This window comes from Heptranchias perlo, chromosome 14 (assembly GCF_035084215.1).
Source record: "Heptranchias perlo isolate sHepPer1 chromosome 14, sHepPer1.hap1, whole genome shotgun sequence".
Taxonomy (NCBI): Eukaryota; Metazoa; Chordata; class Chondrichthyes; order Hexanchiformes; family Hexanchidae; genus Heptranchias; species Heptranchias perlo.
Genome location: NC_090338.1, coordinates 37,975,571 through 37,995,387, shown reverse-complemented (window position 1 = coordinate 37,995,387; position 19,817 = coordinate 37,975,571). Strand labels below are relative to the sequence as shown.

The following is a 19,817-nucleotide window of genomic DNA, read 5'->3' as shown; positions in this document are numbered from 1 at the left end:
GATGCACTGTTGTTGGCTGCCTTATAAACAGTTTGACAACAGTCATGGTTGGTCTGGTAGGGCTGGCTTTGGGGCTGGAGTACATTGGGGAATAGCAAGAAAGACAGCATAGAGCAGGAGTAGCTGCGACAAGAAAGGGGAGGGGAGCAATGTATAAAGCGCCTTTGCTTCACAAAGGAGGCTATCACCGAGCTATGTCACCTACTGCAGCCACAACTCAAGCCTTGCAACAGGGCATAGACAGCCTGCCTGTGGCTAGCAAGGTTATTGTGACTTTTAACTTTTATGCTACAAGCTCCTTTCAAGCTGCAGCAGGTGACATCAGTGACATATAGTTCGCACCCCGCTGCTGTATCAGGGAGGTCACCGAGGCTCTCTACACCAGGAGAAACACCTACATCTCCTTCTCTATGGACAAAGGGAAGCAGGCAACAGAGCAGGCTTTCCCAGGGTGCAAGGTGCCATAGACTGCCTTTGCCTTACGTGCTCTCCAACACCAGCCTGGCATCTTTAGCAATTGAAACGGATTCCATTTCCTCAACGTACAGCTGGTTTGAGCCAAAGGCAGCATATCATGCAGGACTGCGCCTGCTATCCTGGCAGGAGTCATGACTCTTTCATCCTGCGCCAGTCCTCCACGCTGCCTTTATTTCAACCAGGCCATTTAGTTACAAGCTGGCTACTGGCGACAAAGTATATATATCCCCTCCGGACATGGCTCATGACTCCTGTCAGGAACCTGGGTACAGCTGCAGAGCTGGCCTGCAACGAGAGCCATGCCGTGATTGAACAAACAATTGGCGAGCTCAAGCAATGCTTCCGCTGCCTGGACAAATCCAGAGGAGCTTTGCAGCACACCCCTAAGTGGGTATCCAGATTTGTAGTCATCTGCTGCATGCTGCATAACTTTGCCATCATGAGGGACCAGCCCTTACCAACACTGGTCAATGAGAATTGCAGCAAGAGGAGGAGGAGCATGAAGAGGAGGAAGAGCAGGGGGGCATTGTCCACCACTGCCCCTAGCTGCCAGAGCTCTGAGAGAGCAGTTCATCAAGGAGCACTTCACCTAACCATCCCTCCCATCCCCAATATACAAACAGGCTCTCTATGTAGGAAGGATATATTGGCCTTAGAGGGGGTACAGCACAGACTCACCAAAATGATACCTGGGCAAAAAGAGTTATGAGGACAGGTTGCGTTGACTAGGCTTGAATTCCCTTGAGTATTGAAGATTAAGGATTTTTTTTTTCATGGGATGTGGGCGTCGCTGGCGAGGCCAGCATTTATTGCCCATCCCTAATTGCCCTTGAGAAGCTGGTGGTGAGCCGCCTTCTTGAACCGCTGCAGTCCGTGTGGTGAAGGTTCTCCCACAGTGCTGTTAGGAAGGGAGTTCCAGGATTTTGACCCAGCGACGATGAAGGAACAGCGATATATTTCCAAATCGGCATGGTGTCTTGGAGGGAACGTGCAGGTGGTGTTGTTCCCATGTGCCTGCTGCCCTTGTCCTTCTAGGTGGTAGAAGTCACGGGTTTGGGAGGTGCTGTCAAAGAATCCTTGGCGAGTTGCTGCAGTGCATCCTGTGGATGGTACACTGCAGCCACTGTGTGCCGAAGGTGAAGGGAGTGAATGTTTAGGGTGGTGGATGGGGTGCCAATCAAGCGGGCTGCTTTGTCCTGGATGGTGTCGAGCTTCTTGAATGTTGTTGGAGCTGCAGTCATCCAGGCAAGTGGAGAGTACTCCATCACCCTCCTGACTTTTTTTTAATTCATTCATTTCGTTCATTTATTCGTTCATGGGATGTGGGCGTCGCTGGCGAGGCCGGCATTTATTGCCCATCCCTAATTGCCCTTGACTTGTGCCTTGTAGATGGCGGAAAGGCTTTGGGGAGTCAGGAGGTGAGTCACTCGCCGCAGAATACCCAGCCTCTGACCTGCTCTTGTAGCCACAGTATTTATATGGCAGGTCCAGTTAAGTTTCTGGTCAATGGTGACCCCCAGGATGTTGATGGTGGGGGTTTCGGCGATGGTAATGCCGTTGAAAGTCAATGGGAGGTGGTTAGACTCTCTCTTGTTGGAGATGGTCATTGCCTGGCACTTGTCTGGCACAAATGTTACTTGCCACTTATCAGCCCAAGCCTAGTCCAGGTCTTGCTGTATGTGGGCATGGACTGCTTCATTATCTGAGGGGTTGCGAATGGAACTGAACACTGTGCAATCATCAGCGAACATCCCTATTTCTGACCTTATGATGGAGGGAAGGCCATTGATGAAGCAGCTGAAGATGGTTGGGCCTAGGACACTGCCCTGAGGAACTCCTGCAGCAATGTCCCGGGGCTGAGATGATTGGCCTCCAACAACCACTACCATCTTCCTTTGTGCTAGGTATGACTCCAGCCACTGGAGAGTTTTCCCCCTGATTCCCATTGACTTCAATTTGACTTGGAAATATATCGCCGTTCCTGCATCGTCGCTGTGTCAAAATCCTGGAACTCCCTTCCTAACAGCACTTTGGGAGAACCTTCACCACACGGACTGCAGCGGTTCAAAAAGGCGGCTCACCACCACCTTCTCAAGGGCAATTAGGGATGGGCAATAAATGCTGGCTTCGCCAGCGACACCCACAACCCATGAACGATTGAAAACATTTTTTTTACTCGGGCTCCTTGGTGCCACACTCGGTCAAAAGCTGCCTTGATGTCGAGGGTAGTCACTCTCACCTCATCTCTGGAATTCAGCTCTTTTGTCCATGTTTGGACCAAGGCTGTATTGGGGTCTGGAGCTGAGTGGTCCTGGCGGAACCCAAACTGAGCGTCGGTGAGTAGGATATTGGTGAGTAAGTGCCGCTTGATAGCACTGTTGACGACACCTTCCATCACTTTGCTGGTGATTGAGAGTAGACTGATGGGGCGGTAATTGGCCGGATTGGATTTGTCCTGCTTTTTGTGGACAGGACATACCTGGGCAATTTTCCACATTGTCAGGAGATGCCAGTGTTGTAGCTGTGCTAAGGATGATATAGTTGAGGTGTTTAAGGTGATTAAAGGAGTTGATAGGGTAGATGGAGGGAAACTATTGGTTAGCTTTTAGTGTAAAGAGTGAGCAAAGGGGAAGAAGTTGCTGATGGAAGCACCTGCAGTTTGTCCTGCAGGGTGTGTAGGGCGAGATAGAAGTAATAAGAGAAAAGGAGGATACAGTGTGAAGAAACCTGCATGACATCTCCTCAAGCGTTGCCAGCCACCATGGCCATGACTCTGCCCATGTTCATGATGGCCAGATTGCTATCTTCAAGGGGGAAGAGGGTGTGCAGGCGGACCCGGCCTCCCCCACTGACAGCGTGCTGTCTGGAGTTGTGTTCCACCTTCTCCTGCAAGAAAGAAGGGAGCGTGTTAGTGACAGTCTTGTGAGGTTTTTAAAGAATGTGCCTATCATGGTGGAATAGCTGGTATACAGTGCATAAGATGTGAGATGTGGAGTGGTGAATGTTGCAATTGTGTATAGGAGGACAAGGAGGTGTAGTGAAATGTGGCGCAATGATTGTAGGAATGAAGGGAAGAGAAGGAGGGGAATATTGTGAGAAGTGAGGCTGGAGGTGTGAGCAAAGAGTAAGAGAGCAATATTGTTACCATGACAACCTTGGTGCGGTCCTTGAACTTTTTGCGGCATTGCAGCCATTTCATTGGAGCTAAGCTTCTGGCATTGACCTCCTCAACAACCGCTTCCCATTGGCGGTGGTGTAGTTGCCTGGAGAGCTTTCTGCTCCCTGGGGGGACGAGGATCTCCCTCCTCCAGTCCACTGCCTGCACCAGGGCCTCTAAGGCAGCATCAAAGAACCTGGGCGCCCTCTCAGTGCTTTCTGCAGGCATTGCTGTGTTGAGAAGTGTTTCGTTCCTTCTGCAGCCAGAGTGCACCTTCCCTTTAAGATATATTGCTCCCCAATAGACATGCAGCCAATGAATAGTGCGGATAATGTTGGCTGCACTGAGTCAAGATAATGAGCAGGTAGCATGAATATTACGTGCTCACTAACTACTGCCCATCTCCAGATTTTTCCTCTGAAGTCCTTGGACATGGGGCTCGATATTAGGAGGGAAGCGGGTTGGCAGCGGGGGTCGACTGGGCGCGTGGGTAACGCACCCAGTGAATTCGGAGTGCTCCGCACGCGATCGCAGCCTAATTGAAGGCACTTACCTTGGCTTCCGGGTTTCCCGTTCTAGACCTGCGCAGCGGGCGCACTGCGCACCCGCATCACAGGCTGTCAGCAGGAGGAGCCCTATTTAAAGGGGCAGTCCTCCAATGCTCCTCCTGCAGCAAACAACCATCTTAGGATCATGGAGCAGGCCAGAGGCAAGGCTGCTCCAAGGTTCTCTGACTTCTCATCCAGGTGCTGCTCGATGGGGTGAGGAGGAGGAGGATCATTTTTTTCCCATCGGATGGGAGGAAGTGTACTCCCTCCACCACCAAGAAGGCCTGGCTGGAGGTGGCCGAGGAGGTCACCAGCAGTGGCAATGTGTCCAGAACCTGGGTGCAGTGCAGGAAGTGATTTAATGACCTAACCAGGTCAGCCAAAGTGAGTATATTTACACATTCTCCCACACTCCGTCTTCCACATCACCTCCACCACCACACAACTCCTTCTGCACTGCCACCACAAAACTCTTGCATCACTCCTCACATCCACTGAACTATCATCCTCACCTTGCCTGCATGTACTCACCGCCCCAGTTCCCATTCGAACACTACCACGCAACCCAATTCTCATACAATCTCATGGCTATGTCTCATACGCAGCCTCCCATGCATCTCCCTCACGCTCACCCCCACCCACACCAATGCATGCAGTGGGTCACCATGCAACCATCACTCAATCACGCCTTGATAGGATAAGAGATGCCAGAATGCCCGGGAGAGGGCAAGGACCAGAGGGGGCCCGCCACACCAGGTGGCCTTAACAGATGCGGATCAGCAGGCACTCGAAATAAGCAGGACGCTGGAGTACCTGTCCATGGTGGACGCCGAGACTGGGAGTGCACAAGTGGCTGGTGACAGAAATCTAACACTCAGCACTCATGATAGCGAATGATCTTCGCATCATTGGCATCTGCAGCACCTCATCATCTGTCCACATGCTTAATATTGCTTTCTGTTCTCTTGCAGGGAGACCTGCGACCTCCGTGACTGCGGAGGGCGATTCTTCAGAGGACCTGCCAGCCTCTGAGGGTGCATCATCACATCTGAGCCAGCCATCCGCTAGCGCAGATACACACACCTCGGTTGTTCCCTGTCCTCACTTAGTTGGGCTTGCACAGGGTGAGTCACCACGCACATGTGAGCACAAGCAGACCCTGGTGGCGGGGGCAACCGTGGAGAATCTGCGTCGGTGGGAGCACTCTTCTCCAGGCTCTGCTCAGCTGGACCCAGATGCTGAACCCTGGGGGCCAGCCGTGAAAAGGAGAGTCCTCGAGGGGCAGCAGCACATTGCCGAGGTACTGAAACAGTTGCCACGCGCACTCTCCACAATCGCGCAGAGGATGGAGGAGTCCAAATCCTGCATGAGTGGAATACTGTCACAGGGATGTGAAGGCATCTCTGAGATCATGTCGCGGGTAGGTGCGGGAACGTCTGCGATAGAGGGCAGGCTATCCTCCGTCGAGCGTCAAGCACGGCTCAACAATGAGTCCATTCAGGCCCTGATAACGGCCGTTCGGATTCAGGGTGAGCAACATTCTGCCGTCTTAAACAGGCTGACAGATACCTCACAATTGGCTTTACAAGGCTTCACACAAGTCCTCCAAACTGTCGTCCGGCAGGGAGGAAGGAGTGATGTGGGCCTGGGCCAGGAGAGGGATGATGGTGAAAGGGACATGGAAGTGGGGATGCCAGTCAAAGTGCTCCCACGTCTCACCCGTTGCCCCCCTCTCAACCAGTACCCACAATGTTGCCCCCTCTCCAGGTGGCTGAGTCTGCCCCTGCACAGGTGCAGGTGGAGCAGTCTTTGGAGCGGCCCTCACAGGCACCGAAATCCAGAGGGCGTCCCCGCAAAGTATCTCATCAGTCAAGGCATGGACAAGAGCAACCTGCCACTAACTCTGCTGAAGCCACAGGGGTAGCACCACGTAGGGGTTCCTGTAAATGTAAGGTGAAGGTTTTGTGAGCACAAAGGGAATGCACAAGGGTGTAAGACAAAATGTCACGTTTTTGATTTATTTTCGTTTGTTTTGCAAAAAATCATAAAAAATTGTTATCACCATACTGCCACATCTTTGAAAATCTTGTCTGGTTTGTGCAATAATGCCGTTTCCTGAGGATCACCATGAAGACCCACACCTGATGCCACCCATTGTATCACTGCAGAGTGGGTGTAGGTGTACTTGCAGGGCTCTTTTTTGCAGACGACTGAGAGAAGCCGGCGATGTCCCTGGTGGCACACTGAAAGGATGCGGAGGAGAAGTTGTTGAGGGCAGTGGTGACTTTGACAGCGACAGGTAAGAAGATGGGTGCTCGGGCCAGCCGGGAGCAGCTCGGCATCAAGGAGGTTGCAGATGTCGAGTGACTCTGAGCCTCCGTGTGCACTGCTGCTCAGAGAGGTCCAGGAAGCTGAGCCTCGGTCTGTAGACCCTGTGGCGCGGGTAGTGCCTTCTGCGACGCATCTCTCTCTGCAGTTGCCCTCCCTCCTGCTGTGCAGGTGGATGTGTCACAGCATTGTGTTGTGGAGCTCCACATGTCAGAGGTGGCCGGCGAGGCTGGTGATGCTGCTCGTCCTCCAAGGAGGTCATGACTGCAGCTATGGCGGCCCCCATCCGGAAGATGTACATTTGAGAGGGTCAGCAAGGTAGGTAAATGTGTCTGCACACCGGGGTTGAGGTTGTAAGTTTGTGAATTTTATTGTTAGGAAGAGGGTGGTGGAGGCCAAACTTTGTCCAAAGTGACAGAGTGGCCTCCTGCAGTGAATGAGGGTCTCTCCCTCACCTGTCAAATGGACCTTTGCAGCTGCCACAGGCAGTAGGGGAAACACTCTCAGTTAAGATGAAAATCCCACCCCTCCTAAAATATCCTACAAATCAGGTCTGCTAACAACCTGAACTATCACATTAATTGGTTTAAGTGGCATCCCGCCAGCTTTAATTGCCAGCAGGAGTCCTGCATGCGGGGGCTGCACGCGCATCTAAGCGCATCACTGGGGAACCCGGAAGTGGGCGGGTTGGAGCCAGGCTCCAGACCCACCCCGGGAATCCTCGATTTTCGGAGCCCCCCCACCACGATCCCACCCGCTCGGACATCCAAAAATCGAGCCCATGGTGTCACTTGTGCCCATCTTTCCCACAACTCTCTGTTTGAATCCTTCCATTTAGGTCTCTGCCCTTTCCACAGCATCGCAATGATCCTTACTAAAGTCAGGAACTACAATCTCTGTGACTGTGACCATGGTGCATTATTCCTCCTTGTGCTCTTTGGTATGATTCACCACATCCTCCACATCCAAAGCCTTTCCTCCATTGTCCTGCTCCGTGGGACTGCTCTTGCTTGGTTCCATTCTTACCTATCTAGTCGGAAGCAGAGCAATAGCTTCTCTATAAATCCCAGCACTGATTCCTTGGGACTCCCCCAAGGATTCAGCTGTAGCTGCCTTCTCTTCCTCATCGACATGCTGCCCTTTTCCTCATCTACATGCTGCTCTTTTACAACATCACCTTCAGATCTGGAGTCAGCTTCAACATGTATGCCTCTACCTATATACCCCCTTAGCCTCTCTGCTACCTTTCTTGACCCCTCCACTGCCTCTATGCTTGTCTGATATTCAGTCTTGGATGAGCCTTAACTTCCTCCAGCTAAATATTGGGAAGATTGAAGCCATCAGCTTTGGCCCCCACTACAAATCTGTACCCTTGCCATCTCCCTTCTCAGCCACTGTCTCAATCTGAACCAGACTGTTTATATCCTCGGTGTCCTGTCAACCCCAAGCTGAGTTTCCGACCCATATCCTCCCCATTACAAAGACTGCATAATTCCACCTCCGTAAAATCGCCCACTTCTGCTCCTACCTCAGCCCAAGTCCTGATGAAATCCTCATCCGTGTCCTTATCACCTCCAGATTTGACTATTCCATTGCTTTCCTGGCCAACATTGGCTCCCAACCCCCCAGTGCCTCAAATTTAAAACTCTTAGCCTTCTGTTTAAATACCTCTATAGATTGAACCTCCCTATCTCTTTAGCCTTCTCCAGCCCTATAACCTCTTTCCCTACAAACTCTCCACGCCTCTCACTCTGGCTTCTTGGGCATCCCCCTCCCTTTGTCCGACCATTAATGGCTATGCTTTCAGCTGACTGGATCCCACTCTCTGGAATTCCTTCCCTAAACCCCTCTACTGCTCCACCTCTCTCCTCCTCTAAAACCCTTCTTAAAACCCATCTCTTTGATCAAACTTTTGGTCACCCTCCAAATATCTCTATCTTTGGCTCAGTGTCCATTTTGCTCATGCCTTTGCGAAGTGCCCTGGAATGTTTTTCTACATTAAAGGCACTATATAAGGTCACTATATAAGTGCAAGTTGTATAGCTTATGTGTTCAATGTATAAACTTACTGTGCAAGTATATAGTCCTTCAAGTGAATAACAATCATACATTTTATAATACCCATTCTTTTATTTGTTCACAGGTGGATAAAGTTTGAGGAGAAAATAGAAGAAGGAAGTGAAAGATGGAGCAAACCCCATGTTACCACATTGCCTTTACACAGTTTGTTTGAGCTACGTACCTGCATTGAAAAGGGAACACTTCTGTTTGATTTAGAAGCAAACAATTTTAAAGAGATATTAGGTAAATTTGAATAAGAGCTGTAGTTAAGTATCTAAGCATCAAATTATATTTATACCAGTCAAGACAGCACAGGAAATATTTTATAAAATTAAAGAAATGTCTTATATTTATGATACTGCTTGTAATGGTTTTCTCTGTGACAATAAGAGAAATGCAGTTTCAGAACTTCAAGATAGAATGAGCATTTTCTGTCTGCAATAAGAACATTTGCCAGCTGTGGCATTTAGTTGTAGGTCTTGCTGCAAAAGGCAACTCCCTAGAGAAACACAGCCTCCTTATGTACTGCTCCTCAGACAACTGCAGCTATGTTGTTTTAGGTCTATAAAGTCTGTTGAGAGGGTAAGAATTCCTGCAGGAATGCCTCCTTCTATTTGCTGTAGCTCTGATTGCTCCTTCCTGTTGCTGATCTCCTCCCCTCCCACTTGCCAGAGCGGAATTACCAGAAGGACCCCGATCAGGAAAATAGTGTGTTGCCAGAAGCCCTTTAAGAGTTCAGAATGTTGTACAGCCCTTACAGGCACTTTGAAATGGTCTAATTAGCAAAATACCACAATTTAATAGAAGCAAAATGTCTCCCAAATCCTTCCAGTGTTTTGCCTGAGAGCAGCTGAGAATCCTTTTAAATACCACTGGAAATGGCCACCTCCTGACTTGTACCGCCCATGGTTTGTGGGCAGGATCAGGAACTTGCTGTAGTAATGCAGGCAGAGACAGAAGTGGCACTGGGAGCCTTGACAATATCATTTGACTCCGATTTGCATATAACCATTAAGCCTATGCCTATTTCTGGTGGGAACTCTGGCCACTTAAATTGCAGTCCACCTTAAAATCGGAATATGCAGACAACCAGCAATAAGTCAACAATTCTGTGTCCCGTACGATTTTCGTCCTGCTACCCCCAACGGGGGATAGCAATATGCACATCGCCCCCATAATATCTCACAGGCAGTAAGTAAATAATTGGCCTTTGTAAGCAAACCGCTTATGAAATTTCTTTATCCTGTGTAGATAAAATCATAAAAGTGGATTTGTTGTGGGAAAGAAGAAGAAAAATAGATAATGCTGGAAATGCTTCACAAATCAGTGAACATTTGAAAGAGAAAGATAAGTTAATGTTTTGGGTTTGGACCTTTCATTAGAACCCAGAAAATTACACTGGTCTTTGCTTCCTGAAATAAAGTGACAGCTGAGAAAAAGAATGAAATGAAACCGAAGTGCAGGACAGCTACAGTGCAGATTGAGTTGATGCTGCCAGACAGCCTTCAAATGAAGCGTTCCACTTGAAATGTTACCAATTTTTCTTTTTCAGATGCTAACCTGCTATCCAGTGCCAACAGTTTCTGATTTAAATAGTTTTGGGAACTAGATACTGGTAGTGGTTAAATTGGGTTGGATCAAGCTCCCCCAATGGGAGAGCAAAATTAATCAGGATTCCTTCTCCTGACTCCTTTCCAGTGCTCTCCTAACGGAAAGGGCACATGTGTTGAGGATAAGATCAAGTTCAGCTGTGGATGACCTTTCCACTGCTGTAGTTAAATAGCCTGCTATATGTAGACTTGTATATGAAAAATAGCCACAACAAAACTCTCCCAATAACCTTGTGGATAAAATGTAACACCTGGTGCGTAACTAAGATATTCAGACCAGAACATCCCAAGGCTTGATTCCTGGTCTGTGTTAAGCTAACTGATCTTAGCTAGGGCAACAGTTGGGATGCTGCAATTAGCCTCAGTGCTATGGACTAGGAAGGAGATGAAATGCAGCAGAACATTTATTTTGTCCTTAATTAACAACCTGCTAACAAAATCACTCAATCAGAAATTGTGAGTTTCCAATGATTTCATTATCAGGTTGTTAATTACAGAGAAAAACAGTATTCTTTTAGTTTTATTGAAAGAGCAATTTGGGCTTTTGATATCAGATTAAATTGTTATATGATTGCTCATACCTAAACGTATTATAATGTTACCAAATATATTTTCCTAAAAGTCGACAAGATCCATGACAAAAAAAACTAGTGGGCAAAGGCACCGACCGCCAGGTATAGTGCTGACCAAAAGTCTGAGGTTCAACTCTAGGTCTTCTGTCTGCTGATTTCAGCCAGAGCAGCAGGTGTGGTGCTGCAATTGGTCTTGGTATCTCTCAGCCACAGTTCCTGCTCCTGATTGTTATCCTGTGACTCCAGCTGGAGTGTGTGCGTTTGTGTGTGTGTGTGTGTGTGTGTGTGTGTGAGAACATGGGGTAAGGAGAGGAATAGGCTCTGCTATGATACCTCCCATGATTGAGTGACCTATGGACACTCACTTTCTAGGCTCACACATGGAAAATAGCCACTTGGGCAAGCTACTGGACTGCTGGTCCATGTTGAACCATATCCCAATAAATGTCAGCCTTCAGGAGAGAAAATATCCGTGGAAAATAAAAGAGTACTTTGATAATTGTTAGGCACATTAATTTAGCATCAAATTTAGTATTAGATTTCATCTTTAAAATTTGTTTGATTTCAGAGACAATAGTCAACAGTGAAATTACAAATGGCAATCTTAGAAATGAGCTCAAGGAAAAGGTCATGTATGTCCTTCTTAGGAGTCACAAACACCACACAAAAAAGTCGACAATGCGGACCATGGCCGATCTAGGGAGGAGACTTTCTCATGCAAGTAAGTCATTTCTTTAAGCCATTCTGTGCTAATCTTTTCCCTTTCTGGCTCCATTTGTAGTTTATTTTTCTCCTTTCATTTTAGGTTCTCTGCAGCTTCTATTACCTGTCTAGGAGGGCTGCCAAGCAACGTTCTCCCAGCTCTCTGCCTTTGCTGTCCCAGGCAGCCCTGATTACTCAGAGAAGGCTGAGATAGTTTTTTGTTCCAAATCTCTGGCCTTTTTTTCTCCTTTCCCTATGGCGTTAACATATTTTGGTGTAAGATTTAATGGGCACTGTCAGCTTCTTGTACCTTCCCCGAGTGGCTGTGAGAATGGCCCTTGAAGACTTAGTTTTTTTTTGCTCCCTATGAGGAAGCACTAGCTTATGCTTGGAACTTCGCTGATGGTGTGGCAAAGATCAAGAATTTGGCATTTAGGAGATCACAGACATGAATCACAGCTCAACTGGACTGTCAATAGATAATTTGGCATGAGTAACTAAAACTCAAAGACTGGTGTTTAACCAGAATGTAATTTTAAAAACAAATATATTATTACTGTATTTGCAGTGCTCCTACCATCTCAGTTCCATCCTGCTGCTTCATACTCCCACGCTTCCTCCTTTAGTCATGAGGTTGAACAGTATGGGCTATTGACATGATTCTGACTGAAAGGTGGTACATCTCTGCAAGGCAGACATTTCAGCTGGTCCTGCCACATTTTCCTGTCCTCAGAGATGGAGCATGGTACTGCTTTGCAGTGCTCCACCTAGTGGATCAGTTGAGAATGTGCTTAATTGGGACAACAGAGAGCAGATATCAACACGCCTTAGATCTGTTTAAATGCAACAGTTGTCAAACTGGCATAATTTCCAAGTTCACTGTCTGTTAGGAAACAAAATTTTGATTTGCTTTCGAAATCTGATTTAAGAGGTGCAGTTCACCCACCACTATAAACAGGACTATATATCGTACAATTTAAATTGCTTTGCTGAATCAAAACTGGCATGGTGACTCAGAGGCGCTACAGTATGATACCATTTTGTTGAGAACAGAGTAACTAACAACAGCATAATTTATCATATTGTTGTGCACACTTGAAACAAAGTGGTGGAATGATGATATAGTTAAAGAATTAAGTTTCTTGGTCTCCAATAACTCAACTGGTTAAGAATATGACTGTCTGAACCATATAGACCAGAAAGATCACAGGTTTGATCGATCCCCAGTCACTGTTCAGCCAAATGATCTCAGCTAAGGTAGCTATACGGGTGCTAAGAGGGACCTCAGTGCTCCTGGGTTACGGTTTCACTCGTGATCACCATCCAGCTGGAAATATATGCACGTGCACATCAGTTGAGGAGAGGATTGGACTTGGCTGTGATGCACCCATGAGCAGAATTAGCCTGTTGCCATTAACTGTGTAGGTTCACACATGAAGAATGGTTACTTGGACAAGGTACTGGGGGTCTCCATTGCTAATAGAACAGGCATACGGACTGCAGTGGTTCAAGAAGAAGGCCCACTTTCTCAAGAGCAACAGGTAATGGACAATAAATGCCATCCTTGCTAGCAACACCCACATCTCGAGAATGAATAATAGAAAAAAGTAAGTATCCAAGCAAGGAATAAATGTCTTAAGGAGAAAAACTAGTGGAGAATTGAGGAGAATTGGTGTTGTTTTGACCACATCTGTTTCTTAGCCATCCATATGCAATTGAGCTCCACATTGATCTGCACTTTTGAATAAATATAGATGCAGGTAAAACACTTCAGTTACTATACATTTGCATAATGATTTCACACAGCTAGGAGAAAATATGGGGAATTATCCTGCAGGTATGCAATAATGCCCTTTTGGTGGTAAGAACATAAGAAAAAGTTAAGAATGAGAAAAGGTCATTCAGCCCATCAAGAGGGTCCCTTTAGTATTTCAACTCGCTCAGCCGCGCATACAACTGCTTCCAAGAGCAAGGCAGGTAGCTCAAATGTGGAGCTAGCACTGGCACAGGCAGGATGGATTGAATTGCCTCCTTCTGTGCTAAAATTTCTATGATCCTAACTGCATCTTGAATTCTCTTAAAGCTTTTGATTCCACTGCTTTATTTGGTAGCTCATTCTAAACATTTATAATCTTTGAGTAAATACATTTTTTTCCTAAAATTTGTCTTAAATTTACTTTACATTCATTTAAAATTATGTTCTTTCCTTTTGGCCTAATTTAAAACAATACTCTGGGATCACCTTATCTATGACATTCAATATTTTATATATCTCAGTCTCTTAATGCTGAAGAGTTTACATATCCCTAACTTTGCTTATCCCCTTCACACTAGAGGTAATTTTTGTTGATCTTCTCTGCCCCGCGTACTTTTTTTTGGGTGGTGACCAAAATTGCATATAATTTTCCAAGTGAGAATGGACTAGTACATCATAATTCATCAGCATAACCGCTGTGCCATTGTTCTGGCTATGTATCCCAACATGCTATTTGCATTTTAATTGTTTTTCCTGATAAATATACATGAACAGTATTTGCATTTAGGGGAGGAGAGGAACAGAACAGTCATTATATCTGTGATTTGTGATATGCTGCCAGTAGAATACCACAGCAATAATGTTAGTGCATGATCTTTGTCCTGATGTTACTCTGGTGTCGCTGCATTGAAGCTATGCCACGATTTTCCATGTCTCATAATACAGCTACAAAAGTCCAGAACTGAATCTTTGCTATTTGCTCAATTGTACAATAAATCTGTACTGTGAGTATCAGAAGATGCTATCTTGACTTACCAATTAAGGTTTGGCTATTCATCTCTGATAATCCTTTAGTAAAATGTTAAAAACGCCATGTAAATGTTTAAAAATTAAATGTAAAATGAAATCTATATTTTTGAACAGCAGTGCATTTATCACTCAATGCTGACGAACAGATAACATTTTGGCTTTGTTGTATACAAGACCACTATTGGTGTGTTACCATCCGTTACTATCAAAGGAATTGTTCAGTTAGGCCCCATGTGTCAGTCAAAAAATGTCCTCAGAATGTTTCCAGGATTGATAAACAAATTAAAAGTGTATCTTGGCAAAATATTTTACTTTTCTATTCAGATAAAACTGCTCCCTTGAATTATAACACAACTACAGGCATGGTCAATGAAATCTCAGAGAAACCTCTCCAGGATCAGGTAAGTGTATGGTTACATTTCAAATTACAGTGGTGTCAAGTTTCCTTATCAGTTCTTGCTTTCACTAAACCTCTTTCTGTGTAGAGTATGGTTATTTTAGAGTTTCTAAGAAAATATTTACTTTGTGAATAAATCAACATATATTAGTTAATTCATAGAATATAGCAGATTTTAATTTTTACATAAAAGCTAAAAAATTAAATATTGTGACCACCCATTGGCTCGCTGGGTAAGAGAACCTGTGATATAGCATGTGAGCTGTGAATTTATTTCTACTACTACAACTTGCATTTATATAGTGCCTTTAATGTAGTAAAACGTACCAAAGTGCTTCACAGGAGCGTTTGCAAACAAAATTTGATTTAGAGCCACATAAGGAGATATTAGAACTGGTGACCAAAAGCTAGGTCAAAGAGACAGGTTTTAAGGAGCATCTCAAAGGAGGAGAGAGAGGTAGAGAGAGGGAGAGGCTTAGGGAGGGAATTCCAGAGCTCAGGGCCGAGGCAGCTAAAGGCCTGGCCACCAATAGTGGAGCGATAAAAATCGGGGATGTGCAAGAGGCAAGAATTGGAGGAGCGCAGAGATCTCCGAGGGTTGCAGGGTTGGAGGAGATTACAGATATAGGGAGGGGCGAGGCCATGGAGGGATTTGTAAACAAGGATGAGAATTTTAAAATTTTACTACGTTAAAGGCACTATATAAATGCAAGTTGTAGTAGTAGAAATAAATTCCTCAGCCTTGCAACTCTGCGTAAACAAGTTTCTCGTGCCTGCTGCTCTAACTTTCTTACATTTAGTCTTGTATCTATGGCCCTTTTTCTTTCTTGACCCCTCAACTACTGGAAACAATCATTTTATCTAACCTGTTGGATCCTTTCATAATATTAAACACTGCTCTCTCTATCAACTTCTAATCTGCATTGTTCTAACGAGAAAAACCCCAGCTTTTCATGTTCCATTGTATATGTATTTCCTCATTCCAGGCAATATCCCAGTGAAATAAAATCAGAAAATGCTGGAAATACTCAGCAGGTCAGGCAGCATCTGTGGAGAGAGAAACAGAATTAACGTTTCAGGTCAATGACCTTTCGTCAGAACCTGATGAATCTGTATTGAGCCTCAATATCCGTCCTATAGTGTGGAGCCCAATATTGCACACAATACTCTAACTGAGGTCTTATTAAATTTTATATAGGCTCATCATTACCTCTCGGCTTTTATCTTCTGTGTCTCTTGTAATAAAGCCTAGAATTCCATTAGCTTTTTTTACAGCCGTATCAACCTGAATGCTCCAGAAGGAAACATAAATGACAGGCCTTCTCGATGATTTTGATAGCAATGCCACTTCATACATGTTCATCCAATAGGAACTGCATTTGATGTGGGAAAGGTGGGACTTATGTTAGTTGTTTGCCAATCACTATTACTTGAAAACATCCTACCTGTCAGCCTATAAAGTGAATCACATTGCAAATCTGGTTGGCAAGTAGAATTTCAACAAATGATCATGGTTCTATGAATTATAGTACCAGCTACCACTGAACATAAATTTCTGTCTGCACCACATCTTTGCAATTGGGATGGGAAGCGATTGCAGGATCATTGTCTCACCAGGATCATTGGGCTTGATTTTCGCACCCCTGAGCGGGTGCGTATGTGGCGGGGGGCTGCGAAAATCGGGGATTCCCGGGTGGATCCGGAGCCCGGCTCCAACCCCCCCACTTCCGGGTTCCCCAGTGACGTGCTGATATGCGTGTGCAGCCCCCGCTTGTGGGACTCCCGCCGGCAATTAAAGCCGGCGGGATGCCACTTGAAGTAATTAACCAGGTACTTCAGGTCGTTTACAGACCTGATTGACCTGATATTTTAGGAGGGGTGGGATTTTCAAGTCAACTGGGACTGTTTCCCGTACTGGGGGAAACACTCCCAGTTGAAATGGACGTGTTGCAGCTATCAGCCTGTGGCAGCTGCAAAGGTCCATTTGACAGGTGGGGGGGAAGACCCTCACTCATTGCAGGAGGCCACTCTGTCACTTTGGACAAAGTTTGGCCTCCACCACCCTCCTCCTAACAATAAAATTCACCAACTTGCACACTTACCCCAGTGTCCAGACACGTTTACCTACCTTGTGGACCCCCTCAAATGTACATCTTCCAGATGGAGGCCGCCGTAGCTGCAGTCATGACCTCCTCAGAGGACGAGCAGCATCACCACCCTCGCCATCCACGCCATCCACCTCTGACACGTGGAGCTCCACAACACAGTGCTGTGACACATCCACCTGCACAGCAGGAGAGAGGGCAACGGCAGAGAGAGATGTGTCGCAGAAGGCACTACCCTCGCCAGAGGGTCTACAGACCGAGGCTCAGCTTCCTGGGTCTCTCTGAGCAGCAGTGCACACGGAGGCTCAGAGTCACTCGACATGTAGTGGTGGACATCTGCAGCCTTCTTCATGCCGAGCTGCTCCCAGCTGGCCCGAGCACCATCTTCTTACCTGTCGCTGTCAAAGTCACCACTGCCCTCAACAACTTCTCCTTCGCATCCTTCCAGGGTGCCACCGGGGACATCGCCGATGTCTCTCAGTCGTTTCCACAAAAGAGCCCTGCAAATACACCTACACCCACTCTGCAGTGACACAATGGGTGGCATCAGTTGTGGGTCTTCATAGTGATCCTCAGGAAAGGGCATTATTGCACAAACCAGACAAGATTCGCAAAGACGTGGCAGTAGTGGTGACAATATAATATGTTATGTGAGTTGGTCAGAAATTAAATATAAGTAAAAACCATGACAAACCCTCAAACACCCTTGTGCATCCCCTTCATGCTCATGACACGTTTGCCTTATCCTTCCTACTGCAGATATGTGATGCATGCCCTGTGGCTGCAGCACAGGTAGTGGCAGGTTGGGTGAGGCTGACCATGAAAGAGATGCATGAGAGGGTGAGTATGCGATAGAGCCATGAGATTGTATGAGGATTGGGTTGAGTGGTAGTGGCGGGATGAGTACTGGCGAGGTGAGTAAGTGCAGGTAAGATGAGGATGAGCTTTGAGTGGGTGTGAGGAGTGATGTGATAGAGTAGTGTTGACAGTGCAGAAGGAGATGTGGGGTGGGGGCAGTGATGTGGCAGACGGAGTGTAGGGGAATGAGTAAGTGTACTCACTTCGGCTGACCTACTTGAAGCATTGAAGCGCCTCCTGCACAGTATGCAGGTACGCGATATGTTGGTGATGCTGGTGACCTCCTCTGCCACCTCGAGCCAGACCTTCTTGGTGGCAGAGGCAGGCCACTTCCTCCCGCCTGCTGGAGGGAAGATCTCTGTCCTCCTCCTCCTCACCGCATCCAATAAGACCTGGAGTGAGGCATCATTAAACCTGGGAGCAGCCTTCCCCCTGGGCTGCTCCATGCTGTAATTTTTTCCTATTTTCTGCAGCATCAGTCAGTGGAGGACTGCCCCTTTAAATAGGGCTGCTCCAGCTGACAGCCAACGCTGCGCATGCGCAGTCCGCCCGCTGCGCAGCTTTCCAGCGCGAAACCCGGAAGCAAAGGTATGTACCTTCAATCAGGCTGCAATCGCGTGTGGAGCACCCCGATTTCACTGGGCGCGTTACCCACTGCCAACCCGCCGCCTTCCTAATATTGGGCCCATTATCTCACTCTGATGAAATGACACCTTATGTTTAGTGGAGTCACCAATGAACTTTTCATTGAAATACTGATTCAAGAAATAATGGGGGAGATTTTCTACTTGGGTGCCAAACGGGCACTAAATTGGCAGTGTGCCCACAATGCCAACCCAATGTGGCAGTTGAGAAGCTCACACAATTTTCAGGTTCAGACTTCATTTACATTTTCTTGGCGAGCTGTGGGTGCCAAGCAGAAGCTCCTCTGCAGTTTGCCGGTTTCCTGTGGTGCAAAATCGGCTGTCTAAAGGGCCATCAGTTGCTCAGAAGATTTTCTCTAGCTCCTCCTGGCCCCACAAGAATCAATAAAAAAAAACAAAAATGTACCTTTTCAGAGAGGCCTCCTGCGGTCCCTTTAAGGCCCTCTGGTTAGGCCTCTCAATGCCTGGAGAAAGTGGGACAAGCATGCCCATTTCTCCATAAAAATTGGAATGCAGGACCTACACAGATGTAGGACCCCAATTGACATATTTAAACAGCCTGTTTTGGGCAGGATTGCTGGAAAGCCTGCCTGAAAATTGAATTGGATGGGCAAATGGATGCACATGGTCCCCACCAGATTTTCCTCGACAATTTCAGTTTTCTAAAAACATTTTTACAAAAGCAACATTCGTGATTGAAAACCAGACATTAAACATGTTAAATTTCAACAACTGGAAGATGACAGATCTAGCTGCAACAGTGCTAGCAATGAAAGACCAGCTCCTATACCTTTGTTTATATGTTCTGATCAATTTGTTATGTTGTAAACAACACGTACCAATATTGCTCCTAAAAAAAAGTCACAGCACTATCTATCTATGTGCAAACTGGTTGATCATTGTCTATCTCTAATGTTCTTCCCCCTGTTTCCTCCTTTTTCCCCCTCCTCTATTGAAAGTGCTGACTCTTGTTTGGGTATGGTTCCACTGGTAGCAGGTCTCTGGTCAACCAAGCAATCATTGTTATATGTGAACAAAAAAGCAAAATACTGCAGGTGCTGGAAATCTGCAACAAAAATAGAATATGCTGTAAACACTCAGCAGGTCAGGTAGCATCTGTGGACGAAACAAGTGGGCGAATTAACGTTTCAGGTGTGCAGAACTTCATCAGATTTCCTGCCCCCCTCAACCAGCAAGCTGCCTTGGAGCACTGGTTTGGTGCATGCAGCTCGCCGGCAGCTTCAAAATGAGGGTTGAACCTCAAAATGGCTCGGGTCTCATGGCAGTTACAAAGGACGGGTGGCAGGCAGCGGACATGTTCCCCCCCCCACCCCCCGCCCTGCCCCTGTTGTGTACCTAAACTTAAAATTGGTCTTTTCTACTTCCCAGTTGGGCAGCAGCATATTGACTAAGAAAACAGTCGTAAGCACCCCTTTTTTCTCACCACAGTTATTCTCTCCTCCAGCCTATTTTTGGATAACTCGCCATTACAGCTGAGACTAATGCTAACCTCACCCTAAAACCACACATACACATTTTCCTGCGGGGATCGTTAGATAGCAATCAAGCGCAG

The 19,817-nt window shown here is 46.6% G+C and overlaps 1 protein-coding gene across 1 annotated transcript in view; it reads left to right on the top strand.

The window, feature by feature from the left end:
• Positions 1–6,058: 6,058 nt before the first annotated feature.
• LOC137332208 (electrogenic sodium bicarbonate cotransporter 1-like) overlaps positions 6,059–19,817 on the top strand; it is a 127,332-nt gene continuing 113,573 nt past the window's right edge. The window contains exons 1-4 of the mRNA XM_067995904.1: positions 6,059–6,102; positions 8,654–8,814; positions 11,322–11,474; positions 14,565–14,641. Of these exons, the coding sequence (XP_067852005.1) occupies positions 6,059–6,102; positions 8,654–8,814; positions 11,322–11,474; positions 14,565–14,641 (435 nt within the window). The remainder of the gene's footprint in view (positions 6,103–8,653; positions 8,815–11,321; positions 11,475–14,564; positions 14,642–19,817) is intronic.